General features: G+C 40.7%; 1 protein-coding gene across 9 annotated transcripts in view; it reads left to right on the top strand.

Moving 5' to 3' along the window:
* REV1 (REV1 DNA directed polymerase) overlaps positions 1–24,218 on the top strand; it is a 119,469-nt gene that overhangs the window by 32,308 nt on the left and 62,943 nt on the right. For 4 of the 9 annotated variants that reach the window (XM_077133858.1, XM_077133857.1, XM_077133861.1 and 1 more), the window contains 2 exons: positions 22,080–22,143; positions 23,539–23,665. In XM_077133858.1, the coding sequence (XP_076989973.1) occupies positions 22,080–22,143; positions 23,539–23,665 (191 nt within the window). Of the gene's footprint in view, positions 1–692; positions 772–10,145; positions 17,384–22,079; positions 22,144–23,538; positions 23,666–24,218 lie in introns of those variants that run through there. The other 5 variants (XM_077133864.1, XM_077133863.1, XM_077133865.1 and 2 more) reach the window with 5 other exon arrangements.

The raw sequence follows: 24,218 nt of genomic DNA, 5'->3' as shown, positions 1-24,218 counted from the left end.
GCCAGGCGTGCGTCCCTTTCCCCACTAGATGTCACCGTAAGGCAAGGGCTGGGCTGTTACGCCACTTCAGAGTTCCAGCGGCTAAGCACCGGCCGTCCCGCAGCTGTGTTCTCCCCGCAGACGCGCTGGGGGAGCCCAAGGCGGGCGGGGGGCTAAGGGAAGGCCGCGGGGTTCGGCGGGGCATGGGAGGGCAGAGGCGGCAACGGGCCCCCGCGAACGAGGCCGTCACATGCGGTCGCGGCGCTGCGCCCTCCAACCCGGGGTCGACGGCGGGAGGGCGGGCCTGGCCGACACGGATTTCCGCGGCGCCGCGTCCGTGGTTCCGGGCCGCCGCGGGGAGAGGGCGCGAGCCGAGTGCATGCGCCGCGCGGGGATGGCTATAAGCTGGGGCGGGGACTGCGACTCGCGCGGCGCGCGCGCGGTGCATGGAGAAGAGCTGGGGCGGGGCTGCGGCGCGCACGCTCATGGCCGGGGAAAGGGGAGGAGCCGGGGCGGGGCCGCGGGGCGCGCGCGGGACGGAGGGAAGAAGGGGGAGCAGGGCCGAGCGCGCGCGCGCGCGCGCGGAGGGGGAGCGCCGCGAGCGTGGAGCGATTGGGGCGCGCGGCGCGGCGCGGCGCGGCGGTGAGCCTGCCTGCCCTCGGCCCTCCTCCCCGGCTTCCCCGGGCCCGGCTGAGGGAACTCGGCGGCGGCGGCGGCGGAGGCGGAGCCGGGGCCCGCGCGACCGGAGAGGGCGGCCGTGCCCGGGCATGGTGGCTAGGGGCAACGCGGAAGGTGAGCGACCCCCGGGCCGGTAGCGGGGTGGGGGAGGGGCGCCGGGGACCCGCCCGGCGGCGGCTGAGGCGGCAGCCCGCGCGGGGAGGCCGGGGGTAGGGGGCGGCGGGAGCGCAGTCATCGCGCTCCCGGGCCGTGGGGGTGGCCGGGCCCCCGCGCGCTGCTCCCGCTGGCGGCAGCGTTATGTAACGCGACCTCCCCATCCCCCGCGGCCTTGGCGCGGCCGGGACCCGGCGCTGTTGGACCCCGCGGAGGCGCCGCGCCGACGCCCCGCAGCCGCGGCCTCCCCTGTGCCCGGCCCGCGTCCCGCCCCGAGCTCCCCCCGCGCCGCCGCCTCCTTCCTCCTGCGCCGGCGCCTCGGCCGCGCGCAGAGTCCGCGCCGTTCATTCGTGCGCTGCGGAGGGTCGCTGGCCGGTCGCTGGCGGGCGGTCCTCCCGGCCCGGCGCTCCCGCAGCCCTCTCCACTCCGGCTCCCGAAACCAGCGGCGGAATATCCGAAGGCGATTTTAATTTGCTTCTATTTCCTCGTCACTCCTTTCCCCTTCCCCATGCGGGGCGCCTCTCCCCGCTACCCTTACAAGTGGTCGGTCACACTTCCTCACACTGTTAAAATCATCTCTCCGTGCATTTCATTGACTCTCCTGCCTAGACCCAGTTTGTAAGGAATAAGCTTAATCTACCACTCCTTCATTGCTCCTCCTTTAAGAAAAAAGACTGCAGGTGGCCCGAATCTCCTGATTCTGTCTTCTTCTCCCAGATTTCTCACTGAGTAGAAACAGGGCCGTTTAGTTGAAGACCTTGCAGGGTAGCACAACCCATCCAAAGGACGCGCACCGCCCAAGGACTTTCTGTGACAGGCTCACTCAGTACGCGCCCGGCCTCTCCACTTTGTGAGAATTAGTGAGGGCGGGACGGACCGTAACCTCGGCTCAGCCTACTGTTATGTGAGAACCTAACTTGTGGGGCCCCGCCTCTCACCTTCCAAACAGGGCCTCTGCTTTCCCAGCGTTGTGTCTGTCTACTGCTGCTGTCGATCCTTCCCTTCCCACACTTGGTGCGATGGACTCTCTGCAGCCCACCTAAAATCCCTCTTCTAGGAATCCTCTTCCATTCTTTGGGGTCGCCTTGGCTTACTTCTTAGGCTGTCGTTTCCTGTCTATCGTGTTGTCACCTTTAACTTTTTACTTGTATCCTCTTTTTCTCATACTTTTTTAGGTCCCCTTAGAGCAGAGTCTGTGCCAAACTCCTGGAATCATTCCCCTATTTTACGATAAATAGTACATGTTTGTTAAGATTTTTTAAATAAAGTGGTAGTCGTTCTTCTAGGATTAATTTCTATGAAATTCCAAGTAGAGAATAATTTTTCAAAACATTTCCTCCACTCCCAACTTCAAAACTCAATTACACATGAGAGAACTAAATAAACCCTGTCCTCATCAGCAACAAACTCGTCATTATTAGTAATAAGTTGCAAAATCTATAATATATATTTAATAGTCATTTCTTTGATAGCTGTTGTAGTGGAAAGATAAGAAGTTAGATATTAGATCTGAGTTTGAATCTGCCAATTATTAGTTGTGTGACCTTGGACAAGTTAAAGTATTAATATTTCTGATTTTTTTTTCTTATTTGGAGCACGAAGACATTATTTCTTACTTTGAGTAGCTGTGGATTTAATAAGTTCTTAAATGTAAGGCGGCTAAGCCCCTGGTACATAGGGGTGCCTAGTTAACACACATTTCTCTTGATATACTCTTCACTACAGTCCACAGTCTGCAAGCAGCCAGGGATGTGCTGGAGACAATGCATGTGAGAAAAGCTAATCAGAAAAGGCTAGTGATAAGTGCCTCTTCCTTTCTCCTAATAGACGAACAAGCCCTGCTTTCAGCATCATAGCTCTTCCTTCTTGAGAATGCAGAGGTGTATGTGACTTGTTATAAATTGCAGCACATATTAAACAAATGCTTAAAAATGAAGAAAAGACTCATTTCTTTTTTCCTCTTATAAACACCAGCTAAAGCCTTAACCTGGATTTTAAAAAAAGAATCTCAGTTTTTTTCCTCAAAGACAAGTCAGGAATGAAGGTGAAGGGAGCAGGGATTGCTCACATAAAAAGTCTTTCAAAGAGGACAGGTTGTAAGCTCTTGTTTTTCAGGATCTCGTCTACTTACATTCAGTTCATTAATCCCAGCCTGTGCTCCAGCATCTCCTGCTTGGACTGTGGGAAGAGTGCCTGACTTCTCCCTTTTCTTGCTCCTTTCTGTTATTCACATAAGAACCAGAGTGATCATTTTAAAAATAAACATCAGATTGTTGGTCTCTTATTCAAAAGCTTCCCGTTCCTTTTAAAATAAAACCTAACCTCACTGCTTGCCACTTGACTCTTCCACACCTTGCTGCGTCCTCTGGGTCTTTGGCTATTTTTTGAGCAGACCAAACTGCTCCGACCTTGGTGATGTCATACTGGTTCCTCTAACTTGGATCCCCCTTTCCCCTGGCCAGGCTCGGTCCTTGCTTTACATCCTTTTCGTTTGCTGCTCAGATGTCCTCATCTCAAAGAGGCCTGTGATCCCTAAAATAGAAGCCTCTCCCTCTACCACTTTATTTTCCTCCATAGTATTTATTAGTAGTTGAAGATTCATTGTTTCTTATTTGTCTATTTCCCCCAGAAAACTTTCTTGCTCCCAGGCCTCCCCACCCCACTAGAAGGCAGGGGACTTATCTATCTGTTCGCTGCCAAATTTCCAGAGCTTAGAACTGTGCCTGAAACACCGTGGAAACTCAGGAAACTGTTAAAGTACTGGATGGCCTGGTTGATTTGAAGGTTGGTTCTGGAGCTTGGCTCCCTGTGAGGCTGGCTTCTAGTGTTAACTGTGTATGGCCTTGGGCAAGTTAATATCCTGGAGGCAGATTGCCGGCCCGTAAAGTGGGAATGATAACACCTGCCCTACAGTGGTCAGGGTTACTGTGACTACTAGCTAAGTTAATATATGTAAAGTGCCTAGAATAGGGTTATTTTATATTTTTAAAAAATATTCACTTAGGATTTTGTGGTATTGACTGTAAAAATTAGTTGGTAGAGATGAAAAAAACGTTTAGCTAGTAGGAACTTATAGGATTATCATTGTAGAATAGTCATTCTGCACAAAATAAAGATATGATCATTGGATTTTATACTTAACAGCTTTTTTTGCTGAAATTTGTTGGCTACCAGTTATATTGATGGAATTCTTTTTGAAAGTAAATCTATTTTGTGGATGTCTAGAACAGATTAAAAATTAAAATGCTCAGAATAGTGACCAATATTTGGTCTAATATGTAAGTCAGCTTCTTTATTCTTGGATCTGTGGAAGAAGCTAAGAGTGATCACCACAATAGCCGCCTACCAGAATGGCTTTTCTATATTTCCCTTTGAAGTTCAGCTGGAGATAGGAATGTGGGATAAAAAGCCTTGCTGGAGAGTGAAGACAGAAAAATCCTTGAAGGTCCAGTTGAAGTATGTGTCTTTCAGTGTTTAGGAGTTTAGGAAGGGGGAGATGTTTTTATCATCTTTAATGTCTTCAACTTCTGCCTTTCTTGGTTATATTCCACACACACACCCCCCCATTATATTCAGTTCTGAATTGAAGCTCAAGGTAACCTGACTGGTTTGTGTCTTCTTTTTCCTTTCTCTTCTTTTTCTAGTGTGACTTTTTTTTTTTTAGCATTTACAAAAATGGGGAAGGAAAGAGTTGATGGTGACCAAGAGTGGCTTTTTAATAACTGATACTATGAGCTAATACAACTTGAATTCTTTGTATAAATGCAGATGCTGCTTGTGGTAAGAAGAACTTATTGCTCCTGCATAATACCAGTCTTTTTTACTTAGTCCACATGCCCTTAGTAAAATGCTGCTTTGTGGAATTATGGTTGTTTTATTTTACTTAATCTGGATTTTAACAAGGAATAGAATCCTAAACTTTGGAGTTTAGTCTGAAAATAGAAATAAATCAATAAAATGTTGCTTCTCTGTGTGACATTTGTTAAAAACTTTTAATAAGCAGATTTAGAGAAATGTTGCTTGGCCAGATCATGCAGGTAAGGAAGGAGCCAGAATTTCAGCCTAGTTCCACCTGCCTCAAATAACCAAAGCTCATAATTACTCTGCTTTTCTGCTTTGAAAAAGTTTGCGTTTGGAAACCTGCCAAACAGGTTATGCGCGTGCGCACTCCTGTTTCTCTGTGTGTGTGTGTTGTTCTTGTTCCTAAAGTACTGGCAGTTTCATTGTTATTTATGGCTAAGTTTACTCCTGTTTCTGTGTGTGTGTGTGTGTGTGTTGTTCTTGTTCCTAAAGTACTGGCAGTTTCATTGTTATTTATGGCTAAGTTTTTTTGGATTTAAATGCTACCGTACTTAAATGTCTACATATTCTTTAAGTATAGAATATTTTAATAGCTTGATGATATGCAAAATCATTAATTTTCTTTCTCATTCTTACTAAAAAAAATAATAAGAGCATTATGTCATGGTAGGACAGCTTTGTAAATAGTTCCAAAAAGTTTTTAGATACAAAAAATTTTTGTATGAATATAATAGATATGATGTAATCACATTTGAGAGAACATAAATGCCTTTACATTTGGTAAGGTCTAAAGGAAAATTCAGGTAACAAGTAAATATTTAATAAAAGTTATTGATATGTTTCTGCTAATTATGGAGCAAATCTTTGTCATCTTTGTTTTTAACGAGTAAGGAGGGACATAGCTGGTGGATTGTTTTTTATATCAAGGTGAGCTTTAGTGACTTGAATCTACTTGTGAGATGCTTTTTTATTAGTAAGGATATCCAAATTATGAGTATTTGACTTCTTAGCACTTAAATACATTCAGAACTTTGTGCTAGAAGCAGCTTTACAGATTCTGTGGATTCTGTGGGTTGTGTACTTATATTTCACTGAAGGAGAATGGAATGGCTAAAGCGGGGAACTAGGACTAGAACCTTGATGTGGGTTGTTTTGTTTTTAACCCTAAGGCCATTTTTTTTCCCTGCGATATTCAGCTGCCCCTGCATTATCTGGGGAATGACCAACATATGCTTAGTAACATATTCAGGAGGGTAGAGAATTGAACAGCATATTCCTAAGATATTGTGATTTAAAGTCTTGAACTTTTTATCATTGACTGTAAAGTGTTAGAAAAAAATTATTGTCCTCTATAATGCAATTAGATATTGTTGTCTCATGTAGGCAAATAGCTGGCTTATTCTGGTGGGATAGTTCTGGAAACATTTTAAAGGCCAGTCTTATCCCCTGGCTTTATACTTGGATTAAAAGATTAAGTGGGGATGGACAAATAAGGTGATTGTGATGTGAAATAGTTTGTATTTGAGCCCAGCATAACCAAAATATTGCTTACTGGCTTTAACCATTTCTGATACTATCTAGGGTTAAAAAAGAGCTTCTTGGAAGTTTAACCTGTAAACAGAAAATATTGGCTGGGTCTCGCATTCTCTAAACTCCATCATCCCTAAACTTGAGGTTATTAAGAATGAACTTCATGCATTTTCATTAGGCAGTAGGCTGAATCATGCAGTTGAAATCATACTTTAGAGCCTTGCTTGTTCAAATGCTTTCCATTAGAAGTTCTGTGTTCTACTTCATTATAGTAAGAAATTCTATTTCTAGAAGGCTTATTGACTCTTTTTTTTAGCCCATTTTTCTCATTTAGGTTGGACAATCCTAAATTTTAAAAATATTTTAATAATTTCCTCTCTAATATTTGGAGAGCATACCCCAGAAATCCTTTACTTTTTATAATATGTTTTTTATAAAACACTTTTAAAAGTGCTTTCATCTAACTTTCTGTTTATTGTTTAAACCACGTAAGAGTCCTGGGAAGAGAGGGCAATAGATCCTTTTTTTATCGCATGGGCAGGCCCTGGAAATTGAACTTGGGTCTCCGGCATGGCAGGCGAGAATTCTGCAATCCCATTTTATTGTTGAAGAAGGGAGAAGAAAAAACTCTTGTCCAGTTTGGGGCAGTTAAAACTAGAGCATATCTCTGTAGTAAGTAGCCCAGTGATACTTTGCGTTGTACTAAAAATTGGAACAAGTTACATTTGATTATATTTAGGCAATAATTTTGTCTATGATAACTTTGGTATTTGGTATTCCTTTTGAACTTATATATTTAGAATGTTACTGCTTAGTGCTGTTAAAAGGAAAACTGAGTCTGAAGTGTTATTTTTGATGGTGGGTTGGACAGGTTGATACTTTGTTAGAGTTGCAAAATGTTTTAGTAATTTAATAGCTGTTGTGAATTTTAGCACCCGAGATGAAGTTACTAATAGTTTCAAGTTTACATTGTTGAACATTGAAGTTGAATAATCTTCTGGGTATCATTTGTGCCCAATAGATAATCTTTATTTCCAATTGTCACTTTAAAGGTTATATTAAATTGTCTTTGAACTCACTAAATGTTTCTCAGAATTAGAATCTACTAAAGTATAGAGTGCTTTACACTGAAGCTATTACACTGAATTAGACTTCTAGAAGATACTAATTCAATGAGTTAGGCTTCATTGAATAAGTATCTTTTGATGAATGTAGCATCTGTTTAGAATGTCCTATCTTAAAAAGTAGGATTTTTTTAAGATGCTGTGGAGAACTTGGCTTAAAGCCAGTGAAAAGAAGCCAGAAATGAAGCAGTATCAACTTCTTCAACATTCTATTCCCTGTTTGTTCATTTGCAGTTATATTTACAACAAGGATTTGTGAGAAAATAGATTTTTGTGTAAGGTGAAAAAGAGTGAGGTTTGACCATCTTTTTGAATTTCAGTTACCCAGATGAAGTTGTCTTTTAGTTACATGGCGTTGTATGTGCTGGCTTACCTTGTGAATTCAGGCATTGGGTAGAGTACACGAAGCAAGGGTTTCTGCAAACAGATATATAGGTTTTGGTGTGGGTTAGTCTCTGGAGCCAGAACCTCCCCTGTCTGTGTAAACACTCCACCCCCCCACCCCCCAATTAACGTATACTCCTTCCTTAAAACTTACATACACACTTCTTGTATGATATTCAAGGCCACTGGATGTAGCTCCTCAACCACCTTATTTCTTCTCACATTATATCTGACCAGGTGCTCCACACCAGTCAGTTTCAGAATGTTTCCTTAGACATCTCTCTGACTTTTTTCTTTTGTGTTTTGATGATCATTTTTCCTTCTTACAATCCCATCCTCCCCTTCTGCCAGTCATAGTCCTCGTTCTTGTTTTCAGCTGAGACCCATGACTTTAATAGGGCTTTCCGTGGTTCTTCAACAAGAGATTTAATGCTCTCTTTTCTATGTTATCTGTTGCATTTTGCCAGTATTCCTAATGTAGGAGCCTGTATTATAGTTTTTTCAAGTCTCTTTTCTCTAATGGATAATTTTGGACTGTGTTTACTTATTCTACTTGTTGATTCCTGGCCCACTTCCTCTTGGCATGGTAGGTGCCCAGTGACTGTTGAGCAAACTTGGAGTTAGGGAAGAGAGAGGGGCAGGGAGAGATTGTCAGCTGTGATCTAATCAAGTTACGATGTCTCCTGTTGTGAAATGAGTGCAGAGGCAGCAGCATTTGCTGTCCCTTTCTTACTCAGTGTCCTTGTCTCTGTTCTCAGTGCTCCGGGCACGTTAGATTCACGCAAAATGAGTAGTTCACACAGTGTGTACTCCAGACCAGCAGCATTGGCCTTACCCATGACTGCAGAAATGTGCATTTCCCAACCCACACTTAAGAATTGGAGATTTGGGGGATGAGAATGACAGCCTGAATTTTCACACACCCTCCCATCGGCTGAAGCCTGCTCCCATTTGAAAGCTACTGCTCTAGATAGGATCCTTGTCCCTTCTCAATGTCTCCTTTATTTTGGGGCAAGACCTGGCCTTATTACTGGCTTTTTTCTGCAGCCTCGATCTTTTCTACAGATAATCTTTGAGGTTTTGTGTGACAGTATACCATCTCTGCGTCATGTTATCCCCAGAACATTCTTTTGTTTCCTTTGCAGCTTGATCCCTGCTTTCAGACATGCTGACTTTGAGATTCATGTGGGACAGACTAATGGAGATATTTAATAAGCAGTTAGGCCATGTGGATTAGGGGCTCAGGAAAGGGAGATTTCCTATTATCACTTTTGATTATCCTTGTTTTTTGAAAATCAAAATAAAGTGATAATTGACAATGGATGTAGATCAGAATGACCAAACAGAATGTATAAAATGAGAGTTCCAGAGTGTCAAGATTGTATCGTGTGAAACAAAGTATTTAAGGATGTCGAGATTGTATCCTGTGAAACAAAAAGTATTTAAGGAGGCAGAAGAATAGAGGAATGGAGTAGGAACTGAGAAAGAACAAGCCTTGGGAAAGTGATGTTTTGGAAACTCATTGAAGACTGAATGTGGAGGAGAAGAATGAACAAAGTCACATTCCCCAAGATTCATCATTGAAATGGCTTTCTTGACTTTTGGATACTCTCCTTTCCTGGCTTTCCTTTTATCTGTCTGATTACTTCTGTTTTATTGTCTCCCTATTGAATTCCATTTAGAGATTCTTCTGAACTGTGATTGTCTGGCATATTGCTTGAAATCATATTAAAGCATGTGAGTATTTGTTTTAAATATAGGGTGCTGTTTTGTTATTTTCCTTTCTCTAAATCCTAAGTAATTGTATCTATACTATGTAGATTTATTGAGTTTATGATTTCCACTGGTTAATTTCTTAACTGCACTCAGAAACTTAAGAGCCATTAAGAAGTGCTTTTGCCCCAACATCCAAAAGACTTCTTCCTTCATTAACTGAGGCACAGACTGTGGAGTGGGGAATATTCCATAGGAGAATACTATTCACGTAGATGAACTCTAGGGTAAGGTGAAGAAAATGGCTAATTCACTCTGTATAGCTAAGTGCGAATGGAAAAGATAAGGAGTGTGTGAAATTTGTCTTTCCCAGAAAGTTGAAACAGGATTGGTAGTGCCACTGAAGGGAAGGAGGGTTCTCAGAGTGAAAACCTCTGGAGACAGAATATTCCCTTTCATTTTGTCATGATCTCAGCTTTATAGGAAGTCAGGAAAAAGAAAGGAATTTGGAAACAAGTGACAGTCACTGTACCCTGGAAAGCATCTCTCCTTTGTACATCTGTGGAAATGTGTAATTCCAGAGAAGGAAATTATTAGTAATTCAAATAGAACGTCCCCTTCTGCTTGTATTCAAATGATATACCCTCTCATCGATTGAATTTCTAATTTAAATGATTTTGATATTGTTAAATCAAGCATCCTTTTGTATTTTTGTTGTTATAAATAACCAAAAGGGATAACAGAAAATTCTTTATTATAGTGAATTGATATAGAAAATCTCTGAAGAAGATCAGCTTCAAACTGAGACTTTAGAAATATTTGTTAGGCATTTTCAGTTTTAATATAGCCAAATATTTTTCTTATGCAGCTTATTGTTTGCATCTCTTTTTCTTTATCTGTGCAACTTATTTAAATACTGAATCAAATTAACACTAAAATGATTAAGCTGTTTTAACAAAGGCATCAGAATACAGTGGCACAAACCATTGAAGTTTTTTCCCTCTCCCATAATTCTCCAGAGGTTGCCGGGCAGTCCCCAGAGGGTGCCGGGCAGTCCCCAGAGGGTGCATGACTGGGCTTTCCGAGGTCACCCAGGGTCCTTCTGTCTGTCTGCTGTGCACCTCTGGGGGCATTGTCCTCATCCCATGGTTGAAGCTGGCTGATCTCACATCTGCGTTCCAGGGGGAGAACAGGCAGCCCCATCCCTTATGCATAGACTTTGTGCACATACTCTGCTCGTGCCCCATTGGCCAGGATGCCGTCTGGTGGCCGTGTCTGACGTTGAAGGAGCCCAGGAAGAGTGTCTCGCTGGCCGGCAGCCTTACTCCCGACCAGAGGAAAGAAAGGAATAAGGAGTTCTGGAAGACAGTGGCCAGTTTGCTGCTTTTGTGGATAAATTTTGTTTTATGGAAAGTATAGGCAAAGTTGCATAATATATATGCTTTTGTTTTTAAGTGTTTTTTTTTAATGGACAGATGTTTAGAATCAAGTACATTTTTGAAATGCAGTTTCATTGAGATATTCAGTCACCACACAGTCCATCTGAAGTATACAATTGGTGGCTCACAGGATCATCATATAGTTGTGCATTCATCACCATGATCAATTTTAGAATGTTTTCATTACTCCAGAAAAAGCAATTAAAATTAAAAGAAAACCCAAGCCTCCCATACCCCTTATCTTCTCCCACCCCCATTACTGACCCATAGTGTTGATGTGGTATATTTGTTTCTGTTGATTAAAGAACATTAAGATATTACTCTTAACTGTGAACCATAGTTTACAATAGAAACACTTTTTTCCATATGCCCCCCATTGTTAACTCCTTGTAATAGTGCTATGCATTTGTTCTAGGTCGTGAGAAAAAACTTTTTTATATTTAGTACGATTAGTCATAGTCATTGTCATTGTCCACCACAAGATTCACTGTCGTACATTCCAATGTTTTAAATTCCATCTTCCCTTCTGGTGACATACATGACTCTAAACGTCCCCTTCCCACCCCACTCAGCATGCCATTCAGCCCTGTTAATTATTCTCATGGTAATATGCTACCATCACCTCTGTCCGTTTCCAAATATTCTGCAGATAGTAGGCACCCACTCCCCATTCTTTAGCCTCATTCTGTGTCTTGGTAACCTGTAGTCTGTACTTTATGTCTATGTGTTTATATATTATAATTAGTTCACAGCAGTGAGACCATTCAGTATTTGTCATTTTGTGTCTGACTTGTTTCACTCAACAAGGTTCATCCTTGTTGTCATATGCTTCAGGACTTCATTCCTTCTTCCATGCTTCAGGACTTCATTCCTTCTTCCTGCTGAATAATATTCCATCAAATGTCTATACCGCATTTTGTTTATCCATTAATCTGTTGACAGACACTTGGGTTGTTTCTGTCTTTTTGGCAATTGAGAATAATGCTGCTGTGAATATTGGCGTGCACAAATCTGTTTGTGTCCCTGCTTTCAGATATTCCAGGTATATATCCTGAGTAGTGGAATTGCTGGGTTGTAAGGCAGCTCTATACTTAGCTTCCAAAGGACTTGCCAAACTGTCCTGCACAGCAGGTGCACCATGTTGCATTCTCACCGGCTGTGAATAAGTGTCCCAGTTTCTCCACATCCTCTCCAACAGTTGTAGTTGCCTGTTTGTTTAACAGAGGCCGGTCTAGTAGGTGTGAGATGACATCTCATTGTGCTTTTGATTTGCATTTCCCTAATAGCTAGTGAAGCTGAGCATCTTTTCATCTGTTTCTTAGCCATCTCTGTTTCCATTTTGGAGAAATGTCTGTTCATGTCTTTTACCTATTATTAAATTGGTTTTTCTCTTTTTATTGTTGAGTTGTTGGATTTCTTTATGTATTCTGGATATCAAACCCTTATTGGGGTATATGGATAGTTCAGTGATAGAATTCTCGCCTGTCATGCAGGAGACATGTGTTCTATTCCTGGCCTATGTGCACGCACACACACACACACACACACACACACACACACACACAAAGGTGAGCAAAATTCCTTGTACGTATCACCTATCTGCCTCTGGTATGTGCTGCATAGACATAGAAATACATATATGTAGGGAGACACACTTTTAAAAAAATGAAAAAAGAAATCCTTATTTGATATTGTGGTTACCAAATGTTTTCTCCCGTTGAATTGGCTGCCTTTTCACCCTTTTGACAAAGTTCTTTGAAACATGAAGTGTTCAGTCTTGAGGACCTCCCTTCTTTTTCCTTTCATTGCTTGTGCTTTGGGTGGAAGACCTAAGAAACTCCTGTCTATCACTAGTCTTGTAGATGTTTCCCTACACTTTTCTTCTAGGAGTGTTTTGGATACTGGTTCTGACATTCAGGACTTTGATCCATTCTGAGTTAATTTTTGTATAAGGTGTGAGGTAGGGGTTCTCTTTCATTTTTTTGGATATGGATATCCAGTTCTCCCAGTACCATTTATTGAAGAAACTGTTGTGTCCCAGTTGAGACTTGGGAGCTTTGTCAATTGATCATAGATCTCTGAAAGTCTATTTTTGAAATCTCAATTCCTAGAATCAAATACATTTTAAAATCTGCAAGACACCCTGAAATTTGTCATGGCCAACTCTTATCCATAAATGAAAGAAGCAAGATCTGACTTAAAGTCACACAACCAGTTGGCAACGAAGTTGGTGCTATTTTAGCTTCCAGGCTACCTCAGTTTGATTCATATCCTCATTGATATTTACTACTTCCAGTTGGGTTGTAGATGGGGTTATTTGCAGGGCTCTTTTTCTTCCTTCATTTTCTCTTATTTATGAGTCACTTTATGGCATTTCTGTCCTATGGCATAGATTTATGATAGCTGCTGTTTGTCTGATCCAGACAGAGGCCAGAGTCCCTAGTAGTTAAACTGTGTGGAGCTAGTTGTTACTTTTCAGCAGTTTGTTAGTACCGGTGTTAATTTCTCCATTGAAGAGTAGAGGACTTGTTTTGTAAAAGAGCTGCATGGTTTTCCACCACAAACCACAAAACAACCTGATCAAGCACCTGTGTGCAAAATAAGTTGTACTGTCCCACCTCCTCCACAGATTGTTGTAAAGAGGAATAGATGCAAAGGAGTCCTTTAAAAAAGGACACGTAAGATATAACTAGTGGTATGTTTGAATTTTCAGAATTTGAATGTACATTGATTGAACACATACAAAAGTCTGCAGGGAAACGTAACATATCAGCAGGTGAATTTTTTAGATGATAGGTGTTCTGGTTTACTAGCTGCTGGAATGCAACACACCAGAGACGGATTGGCTTTTAATAAAAGGGGATTTATTTTGTTGGTTCTTCAGAGGAAAGGCAGCTAACTTTCCACTGAGGTTCTTTCTTACGTGGAAGGCACAGGATGGTCTCTGCTGGTCTTCTCTCCAGGCCCCTGGGTTCCAACAACTTTCCCCGGGGTGACTTCTTTCTGCATCTCCAAAGGCCTGGGCTGAGCTGCGAGTGCTGAGATGAGGAATGTCGAGCTGCTTAAACTGTGCTATTCTCTCATTTAAGCACAAGCCAATTAAGTCAAATGTCACTCATTGCAGCAGACACGCCTCCTAGCCGACTGCAGATGTAATTAGCAACAGATGAGATTCACCTACCATTGGCTCATGTCCACAGCAACAGAACTAGGTGCCTTCACCTGACCAAGTTGACAACTGAATCTAACTACCACAGTAGCAATATGGGTGATCTCTCCCTTTGTTTCCTGTATTTTCCCAGTTTTCTACAATAAACATAATACTTTTATAAATAGAGGGAGAAACTATTTTCAAGAAGAAACATCTAACAAGACTGAATCCTGGTAGCATGTAAATACACATCAGTAACTGGAGGATAAGGTGCTGTCCCAGGAAAATCTGGTCTTCATGAAAAAGAACCTGTGTACCAAAACCAATCATTTTGTTCTTTGAAGGGTGCCGTCTGCATCGCAGAACCTTTTATTTGATGGATTAAAGTTCTTAAGAGTTCTGTGGTAGTTTGGTGTAGCTCAAGATGATATCTAAGATAATATAGGAATCATTTAATTGCTGGGGAAACAGTAACAGGAGAATGTTTATGCTAAAGGAGAATAAACCAAAAAAAAAAAAAAGAACCTTTTTAAAAAGGTTCTTTTAGGTTAGGAGTAATATCTGGTTTAATATGAACTTGTATTTTCATGTTTTTAAAAGTTGCCTTGCTTTTAGAGCGCAAACTGTCAGTGTGGTTTAGACCCCTAAAAGCAGGGATATCTGGGAGCCAGAGCTGATAGCTGTGTGCCCTGAGAATCACACCAGGGGCGCAGTCCCTGTGGCGCAGGTGTCCGATTTTTGTTTTCTGTTTCTTTAAGTTGCTTCAGCAAAGTTCCTTCAAAGTCAAAAGTGTGTGGGATGGGTCAGGAATGGTCTCAGTGATGGAATCTAAATGAAACCTCAGAACAACTTTATTTTTATATCTAAATGTTACCTGAAACACTGTTTGTAGGGTAGGGAAGCTTTTCTCATTGAAGGACAGATAAGAGCCCACTGGCCTTCGCTTGGTCATGCCTAAGGGCATTCCTTATGCCCTTCGAAATTCCTTCCATGAAGGGCCTCCTGCCCCCACCTCTACTCCCAGAGCCCAGATTTCTTGGAGAAGTAGCGTCTTTACCAGCTTTGCACTCTGACTGGAGGACCTGATGACCCCCTTTTGCCTGAAGTTTCCCTGTTTCTGTTATCCTAGCTGTCTGCAGAGCATCAGTGGCCTACAAAGTTTTTCCAGCTACAGAAGTTCTTTTAAATCACATGTCCCTGGGGTGAGTCCTGCTTTAGGCCGGTTACTAACCAGTTCCTTAACTGTCATGCAGGGCCGTATGGAGAGGAATTGACAGCTAACTAAGGAAAAGAAAAAGTCCCTGGAGAAGAAAGGGGAGAGGTGTAGACAGCCAGGGCAGCCAACACCCTTGCCCCAGTACGCCTCTACCTTGTGTCGCTTTCCTGAATTGAAATATGCTCCTGGAATATGTGCATGCATTCGTTCTTTGCATGTTTGTTTGCATGTTAATTAATATTAAGCAAATATTTCTTAAGCAACTATTAAGTGAAGGCAAAATAAACCCACACAGCTATGTATAACAAGTAGTGAGACTGATTAAAAGCCACTTGGAATTAGTTTCATTACTTAATAGTCAGTAGATTTGGAGTTACAAGTATGTAACCAACAAATTAACACTGATGTGTGGGCACCAGTAGGTTTTGCTGGTGTCTGATGAACTGTTTAGAAACTTATGATGCTAATAATTCTTTAAGAAATAGATGAACTACCATTTTTACATGAAAATAGTCACTTGAGTGGATTGGCATCTTTCCCTGGATATTAAAATCCACCAATAACCATACAAGAGGGCAGAATGAGGTCCTTTTAGTGGGCATTATCAGTCTCTCAAAGTGCACCTCAGCCTAAGGTGAACAGGCAGCATGGCCCAGTAGAAAATGAAATGACATTAGGAGAAGAACCTGCATAAGGAGTCTTCTTAGGTTTTTTAATAAGAGTGTCCTAAATAGATTCCTCATGGAGTTTCGAGCATCTCTATTGGGAGAACAGGAGAGTTGAAAGCTGCCTACCTGCCTCACACCTGTTGAACCTGACCTGCTGGGACTGAACCTGGCTGCACAGGCAGCCTCTTGCTTGGGTGGTCTTGTAATTTCATTAATCAGATTCTGAGCTTTCTAGGTTTGGGACATTTCCATCTCTTTTTTGTAGAGTCAGATAAGGGAACATAGAATAGAGCCACAGGTCCTTAGACTGTTTTTTAGTTCATTAGTTTTAGTTGTCAGACTTTTTCAAGTTGCTGAGCTTTTTCTTCAAAAACAAGCTTATTTAGACCCTACATAATCTAAATTTTATAAAAGCACACTAAAATTGAAGTGTGTTCAGAGAGTGGAGTTGTGCTTGCTACTGTTATCCTCACCTCCCATGCTTTCTCCACCACCCCAATTCCCGAGTCCAGCCCAGTGCCTGGCCCTGCAGGGGTCCTGCCCAGTCTAGCCCAGTTGAGCCGTGGTGTTTTCTATGTGAAGCCATGTGCATCTCAGTGCTGCAGGCTCACCTCAGATCATGTAGCCAGGCACTGGTCAAAGTAGGGGTGGAATCTGGTGCTTGTGTCACTAAATCTAAACTCTTTTGATGATGTTGTAAACCACGGATAGCCTATTTAAAATAACTGACGATGTTGTGGACTATATAATTTTCAAAGGGTGTCCGTGAATGTGGTGTTATTTGACTTTGCACTCCAAGCTGGTAGGGTGACAGAGTGTACTAGCAGCTAAGGTTTTTTGAGGTCCCTAACATGTTAGCGAGAAGGCTGTTTCTGCCTACGTGCACTCCCCCTTCATCATTTTTTTTTTTAGCATGGGCAGACACTGGGAATCGAACCCGGGTCTCCTGCATGGCAGGCGAGAGCTCTGCCTGCTCAGCCACCGTGGTCTGCCCCCTTCATCCATTTTTAATCTAATTGTTTAAAACCTGATAATTACATTAATGCTGCTGGGTAAGGCAGAGTTGTTAGGTTATTTTAGATTGTGCATTGCATTTTCAGAAATCTCTCGCTTTCCTCAAGTCATCAAGCTCTGGAACTAGACTGTGAGCCTAGTGTGCAGGAGTTTCACCTGAAAACTAGAAGGCCATTTGCATTTACAAGTCTGCCTTGCTAACTGAATGGGTGGTAGGTACAGGGCATTCTCTTCTTAGGGCCTTGGATTCAGTTAGGAGGACGCATTATAATTCAGAAGGTTGCCTGAAACAGGGTGAGAACAGAGGGTGTATGTGATTTCCTGCAGGCTGTGGTACTGACTCCTTGCTCACCTCCACTCCAGGGAAAGTCCTATTTGAAGAAGCAAACTGGTCATCTGGAGTGAACAAGCTGTTTCCCTGGATGTGTCTCTCGTGTGGCAGGACCATTCTTGTTCGAGGTTCCTCATTGGTTAGCAGCAGCATACACCATTACTTCACAACATACCACAGTTTCCAGGAATTGGGCTTTATGGTAGGTGCTTCTGATCTCACATCGCAAAGGAAGCAAGCACTGTAGCGTTAAAAGTAACCCTCCAAATGGCTCAGTTGATCCCTTCTGCTGTGCAGTTCCTGTTAGCATCAAAAGTGTGTACGGCTTACTGACCCTGTCTGTGTGCCTCTTTTGGGGTAGGGGAGGGCAACATAGTGCTATCTGTTAAACAGCACAGTGTTGGATTGTGAACCTTTGGGGAGATTTATAAAAACAAGAGAGAGAATAGATTAAACTAATGCAAGGTACAGTTGAAATATCAATATAGTGGGACATACTATATTATTGCCAGGCTTTATGTCTTGTGTATGAGTTCATTCTCTTTACTCAACAAGAACTTATTGACTGCTTGTCATATACAAGATTAATGACAGTTTCATGTGTAGCATATTCTTAATATTTTCCTTCTATAATGTTTTGAGTCTCAGAAAGGAGATGAATGTGGGTCTAACTGAAATGAATCAAGTGTAAACAATCTTTGATGCTATGTACATATCAACAGAAGTATTGATAAACTTCCCTATGTTTGCTCCCTTTTATCTGGCCTCATGGGTGGGGCTGTCAGGTAGCTTTGTTGCCTGCCCGGCTGGTCTGCAGTGCCCTTTCCCAGCACTACACAGCAGCTCTGGGCTCCAGGAATATTTTATGGATGTATTGTTGTTTTTTTCCTTCTGCTTTTGCTCATTCTTCTCAAAATATTTCCCTAAAGCTTTTTTGTAGGGCTGGTATTTCTTGACTGGAGCTCATATTTTTTTTATTGTGAAATTTTGGAGTACAGACACAAATGCCTATGACTGCTTTTGTTTCACTAGTACCCAGTTTAGCATGGTGCTTTACACATAATAATAGCCCATTAGTTTTGGGCTATAGGTAGCTTAAGAAGTGTGATATCCCTGTACATAGGCTCTGAATTATTTCTCACATCACAGTTACCTACACTATAAAAAAAAGTACCCTATACAACTCTGTAATGAACTAACTGGCATCTACCATGCAACAAAGGAAAATTGCAAAGTTGATGTCATCCAACAATGACAGGGCTTATAAGTTGTCACTCCTAGTATGACAGTTGTGTTTTTGCCCTAGCCACTGTCAGCGTTAGTCTGTTTAAATGAGTCAATAGGACAAGTAGCCCTAATTCTTTTCTGAAATAAGTGAAAGTCTGTTTAAATAAAAAAATGTAGAACATCCAAATAGTTGTTTAGGGAAACTTCTAAAACGGAAGTACATTGTTGAAATATATGGTGTAATTGTTTTAATTCTGTATATTTATTTCCTGGAACTAACGGGAACTACAGTTGTCTGCTACCCAAACCTCATATTTTGAAGAAGAATGATTAAGACCCAAAGAGATAGAGATTTGCCAGAAATAGATGAAGTCAATTAGTGTCAGATTATCCAGTCTTTATTTCAGTCTTTTGATTTGTTTATGCTATATATTTATTTACTTATGCTGCAAACACTACAAAGTTGATTATCATTATTGAACTTTTATTCAGTCGATATTTAGCATCCATTTATCTAGATACTTAGTTTTTTCCTTTGTGTTTGATTCCTTCCTGCATTTTTTGACCTAGCTAAGAATTTTCCTTCTCCTTGATATATCCTTTAGGATTTCTGTTAATGCAGGTTTGCTGGTGGCACTGACTCCTGTTTTTATTTGCCTGAAAATGGCCTTTATTTCTTCTTTCTTGACTGACGTTTTTCTGGGTACAAAATCCTAGGTTAGTAGTTATTTTCTTTCAGCACTGCTGTCTTCTGGCTCTTCTTGTTTCTGTAGAAAAGACAGCCATCTAACTGCTGCCCTTTTGAATGCTTTGAATGGAACCTGTCTGTCCTCCTCACTCGTACCTGTTTTAAAGATTTCTCTTTGTCCTTGGTTTTCAGCAGTTTTACTGTTATGTGTCTAGGTATAGATTTCTTTTTTATTTTTTCCTATTTTGAAAAGCCCTTGTTGGGCTTCTTGAAGTTGTGGTTGGATATCTTTATTCAGCTTTTCAAAGTTTTTAGCTATTATTTCTTCAAATATAACTTCTATTTTCTCCCTTTTTTCCAAATATAAATGTTAGACCATCTCAATTGTCTTTTCTCTCTTACCCTCCCTTCCATATTCTCCATCCTTTTATGCCTCTGTCCTTTGTCTGGGTATTTTCTTCTGACTTATTTTAACTTTTCCTAGTTTGCTGTTGCCTATCTGTTGAGTTCTTAATTTCTGATGCTTTTTCCAGTTTTCCACTGGAACTTGTATATTTCCTTGAACATCCTACACATAATAATTTGAAGGTCTGTGTTGTGGACCTCATTGCCCGGAGTTGCTGGGCCTGTGTGCCCCATTGCCCCTCCTGGTTCTCACCAGGCGGTCTTGGCTCTGTGTGTGCCTTGTTATTGTCATCTGGGTGCCAGGCTTTGTGTTTTCAGAGCTGTTTGTAGAAACAGTAGGAAGTTTAAGATGTCTCCATCCTCAGTGAGGATTCATGATTGGTTCTACTGTGTGCCTTGGGGCCACAGCAGTCCAGGATCGCCTCAGTCTGATTGCAGGGGCCAAAATAATCCATTGCAGGGTTCCATTTCTGCAGGGTCTGGTCAGCCTACTTCCCCTAGAGTCCTCTTCTCAGCGTGGGGATTTACCTCCTGAGGATGCCTTGGCTCCAGCCTCTGTTCTTTTAGCCCCGTGTGTCTGTGAAAACTGTGCCTGGTCTCTCAGCCATTCTTCTAGAATTACCAGATACCCACAGGGTAAAAGAGCTGTTCCAGCAGGAGCGGAGAGCTTATTGGCAGGTCTCTGTAGAATTCTGTACTCTCTTGAATCTTGTCCCAGTAGTTTTTTTTACTATTTGCTAGATCGTCTGTGCCTGAGGCAATTTTTACAGATGTTTTATCTAGTTTCTCCTTCCTCAGTTAGAGGCAGGTCTGAACTACCTAGTTCACTCATTGTTACAGGATTTTCTCAAAGGTAGAATGTGGAATATATGGACTGGAATGTTTCTTATTTCCTCTTTCCTTGATTTTAGTCTTAAGTTTGAATTCTGGGTCAGTAGGTGTGTGCTGTACAAGGGTCAAGTTAGTAGAAATGATGAATTTACAATTTTCAGTCCTTTATTCTTTTTGCAAAGGTTTAAACAAAGCTTTATTACTTTGGTATGGGGAAGAACCTTTAATACCTTACTTGTATAGTAGTTATTATGACTTTATGTTCTTGTCTTCCCTCATTAAACCACGTATGGATTTTCACATTGGCCTTTTGCAGCAGGTACCCAAAAGATCTTAGGTAAATGGAGGGACATCCTAGGTAAATGATGGGGAAAATGAATGAAACTTGAAAAATGTGTTATATTCCTTCATTTACCTTCATTTAGTAGATTAATAGTTGCATTTAATTATTGTATGTATCTGTTAGAGTAGAATGGCAGAACTTCAAAACTGTTTACTTCTTTATGAACTCTGCATAAAGTTCATATGGATGCAGAGTTTATATGAAGCCCAGAACTGTGGATTTTAACTTGTTTTCCAGAATTCTTTAATGTAAGGGTAGAAATCTTGAGGGACTGGACAAAGAGAAGAAATATTTAACAGTAAAATATAGCATTTCTGGTGCTTGATAATGAGCACATTGAGTAGCCATGTCCCTACTTTTATCAAACTTCAGAAACAACATAGCCTTAGCCTCTGTCATCCTTGATCAGATTTTGTCAGTATGCCCCATTTTCCGAGCACCTGCACACGCCATCAAAATGTTTGTGATATTTTTGTCTCTCTACTGGTCTTAACTCTTTGGGGATATTGTCTCTCAACATTTTAAGAGTAGACAGTAAAAATGCATAATTAATTTAACTTTTTTTTTTTTTGCATGGGTAGGCACTGGGAAAAATGCATAATTAACTTAGATGTCAGCAAATAGAAACTAAATCCCATGATTTGCCAGGAATAAAAATATATGAAAGAAACTATCTGTTGATGTGTGTGTGGATAAAAGTGTCATTCGATAAAGGTTTTCCTCTACTCAATTTGACTTGGATAATGTAAAAGGTTTCTCTAATGATAAATGGCAAACACTTTATATTAATCTAGATAGTTATACTCTAGATGGCCAAGTGTTCCCTTAAGGAGAAAGCTAAATTTACTAGTTAACATCAGTGATAATCTCTATACATCATGTTCCCTACAGTGTATTGTGTTAATTGAGTTCTTTTAGGGCTTTTAATAGTAGGTGAATTACACTGTGCTTACACTCTTAAGTGTCCAGTATATGATAGCAGAGAGTTTGAGACACAGCATAGGACATGGAGGGCAGTGTTTTGTTAGGTTCTGTCACACTAAGTAATGAACACAAGTTAAGTACATGTGTCCATGTTGTGGGATTTGGTGGTGTTTTATGTAAGTGGATGTTAGGGTAGGTACTCACAGAGACATAAAAAGTTTCCCTACTGGAATTGTACAGTAGCTATAATTTAGACATGTTAATTCTCCCAAGAAATGTGTTTTAGGAACAAATTCCACTTGTAAAGCAGGAGATGATATACTTTGGAAAAATTTTACTTAATATTCTAGTTTTTAACTTTCATGAAATGAAAGTTTGATCTTATTTTGATTCCTCATTTTTCTTGATATTGAAATAAAATATCAATTAAGAGTACATTGTGTTACAATATTGACTTATTTCTTTTTCCCCCTAATACAGAAGCTCCGCCATGAGGCGAGGTGGATGGAGGAAACGAGCTGAAAATGATGGCTGGGAAAAATGGGTGTGTTTTAAAAGAATAAAAATAATTGTATTGAACTTTCTAGGTATTTTTCATTCTTTTAGTTTATAATATTGCTTAGGACATTTTCTAAATCGTAGATCTCTTCCAACATCAACTCCTTGAGTTTTCACAAGTGTAAATTGTTAAAACTTTTCTGGAGGTGAATATATTGAAAGTTTCAACACGTTCATAATCTTTAGCCTTCAAACTTTACTCTCAGGAATTTTATCCTGAGGAAATAAATGGGCTAGTGTGCAAAAATTTATTGTATGATGATTTTATTGCAGCATTGCTAATAATACTGAAAAGCAGGAAACCACATAAATATATAATAACAGGGCATTGGTTAAATAAATTATACAGTGGAATAGTGTATAAAGCCATTATTTAGCTTTATATTTCTTATCCTGGAAAGATGGCCTTGACTAAAAAGGGGGTGTGTTTGAGAGGAGTATTTTATATGATCCTCTTTTTGAGGCCTAGAAATAAGCTTTGAAAATAATACCCCAAAATGTTAATGATGAAAGGAATTTATACTTTTCGGGGGGGAAAAAAGTTGTTTTTCACAGTGAGCATATAATACTTTGGTAATCAGCAAAAACAATGGGCTATTTCCATTTTGGGAATGAAAGTTTGTACCTCTTCTGGACACCTGCACCTATAATTTAAAGACTTCAATAATTCAAAGTGATTAATTAATTAATAATTCAAAGTGACCTTAATGAGGACAAGGTTCAGGAAAACTGTAGCTGAATTCAGAGATTTGTAAAAGTCTTTAATGAAAATAATGTTTTTACATTCATTTTGAAGTTTATGTTATCTAATGAAAATTAGTATTACTGTCAAATAGATTCAATCCAAAATTTAACCATTGGAACAGTTACTGTCTTCTTTTCCTCTGCCACATGTACAGAAGACTACGCTAGCTTATTGAATTACTTCTTTTTCTTTATCTGTAATAATTCATTCTAAGGTCCCATATATAAGTGGTAACAGAAGTTCGTCTAAAATACATTGTTATTGGTCACTTATCAAATTTCTAATAGGCTTAAGCTTTGGGGTGACTTTTGCTAGATTTATGTAGATAAGAACAATTTTTTTGGTGTTGGTTATTCTTGTCCTGCCTTTTTCCACTTTAAAAGTAACTTTTGTCATCTTAAGAATGTGATGAAAGTATTAAAAATTGAGTTGGCAGAGGGAAAAGTGTTCCAAGACCTACCTACTTTGATGCCTTGCCTTACGATTCTTGTTTAAGATGTCATTACTGTACCTTGGTACTAGCACAGAATAGAGACCCCTCCTGCCCCACCCCCCATATAAATTTCTTTAAAAAAAAAAAAAAGAGGGAAAGAAAATGTAACTTTTACTGTTGGTTTGCCTTTTCTTTAATTCTAGGGTGGATATATGGCTGCAAAGGTCCAGAAACTGGAGGAACAGTTTCGATCAGAAGCTGCTATGCAGAAGGATGGAACTTCATCTACAATTTTTAGTGGAGTTGCCATCTATGTTAATGGCTATACAGGTTGAGTACTTTTTACTTTTTAGGTTCCCTGTTTTAGCATGTACATACTTTCGTTAAGATTTAGGATGACTTGTTCTAAAATTCTAAAATTAATCATTTGTCATATATACAAAAATGATATAAAAGTGACAAAAATTAAAACCTCCCCTGGAATATTCTTCATTCATTTTCCCTTCTCTCCCAACTTTACCTGCCATTGTCTTTTTTATATCAATACTTACCAAAGTACATAGTTTAAAAGGTGGTCAGATGAGGTTTAAAATGAAAAAGCATCCTGTTGGTTGGAAGTCCACTGCAGGCCAAGGGAGATCTGGTGGGTCATTTCATTGGCGAATCTCCAGCGGTTGTGATCCAGAGGTCCAGGTGGAAGGGGTGGGTCAGACTTCTCAGAGAACTTTATTAGACTCTTCCCTGGAGACAGGTATAATCCTGTCTGCTAGCAAGAGGAAAGAAGGGGGCCAGAATTCTTGATTTAGGAAATAGAATGTCATTTAATCTCCCTCCTCTTCGCAGCCCCCTCCCCCATCAATGCCTGCAGCGGTAGGGGAAGTCT

This window comes from Tamandua tetradactyla, chromosome 17 (assembly GCF_023851605.1).
Source record: "Tamandua tetradactyla isolate mTamTet1 chromosome 17, mTamTet1.pri, whole genome shotgun sequence".
NCBI classification, from domain to species: domain Eukaryota; kingdom Metazoa; phylum Chordata; class Mammalia; order Pilosa; family Myrmecophagidae; genus Tamandua; species Tamandua tetradactyla.
This window is presented reverse-complemented; position numbering and strand designations above follow the sequence as displayed.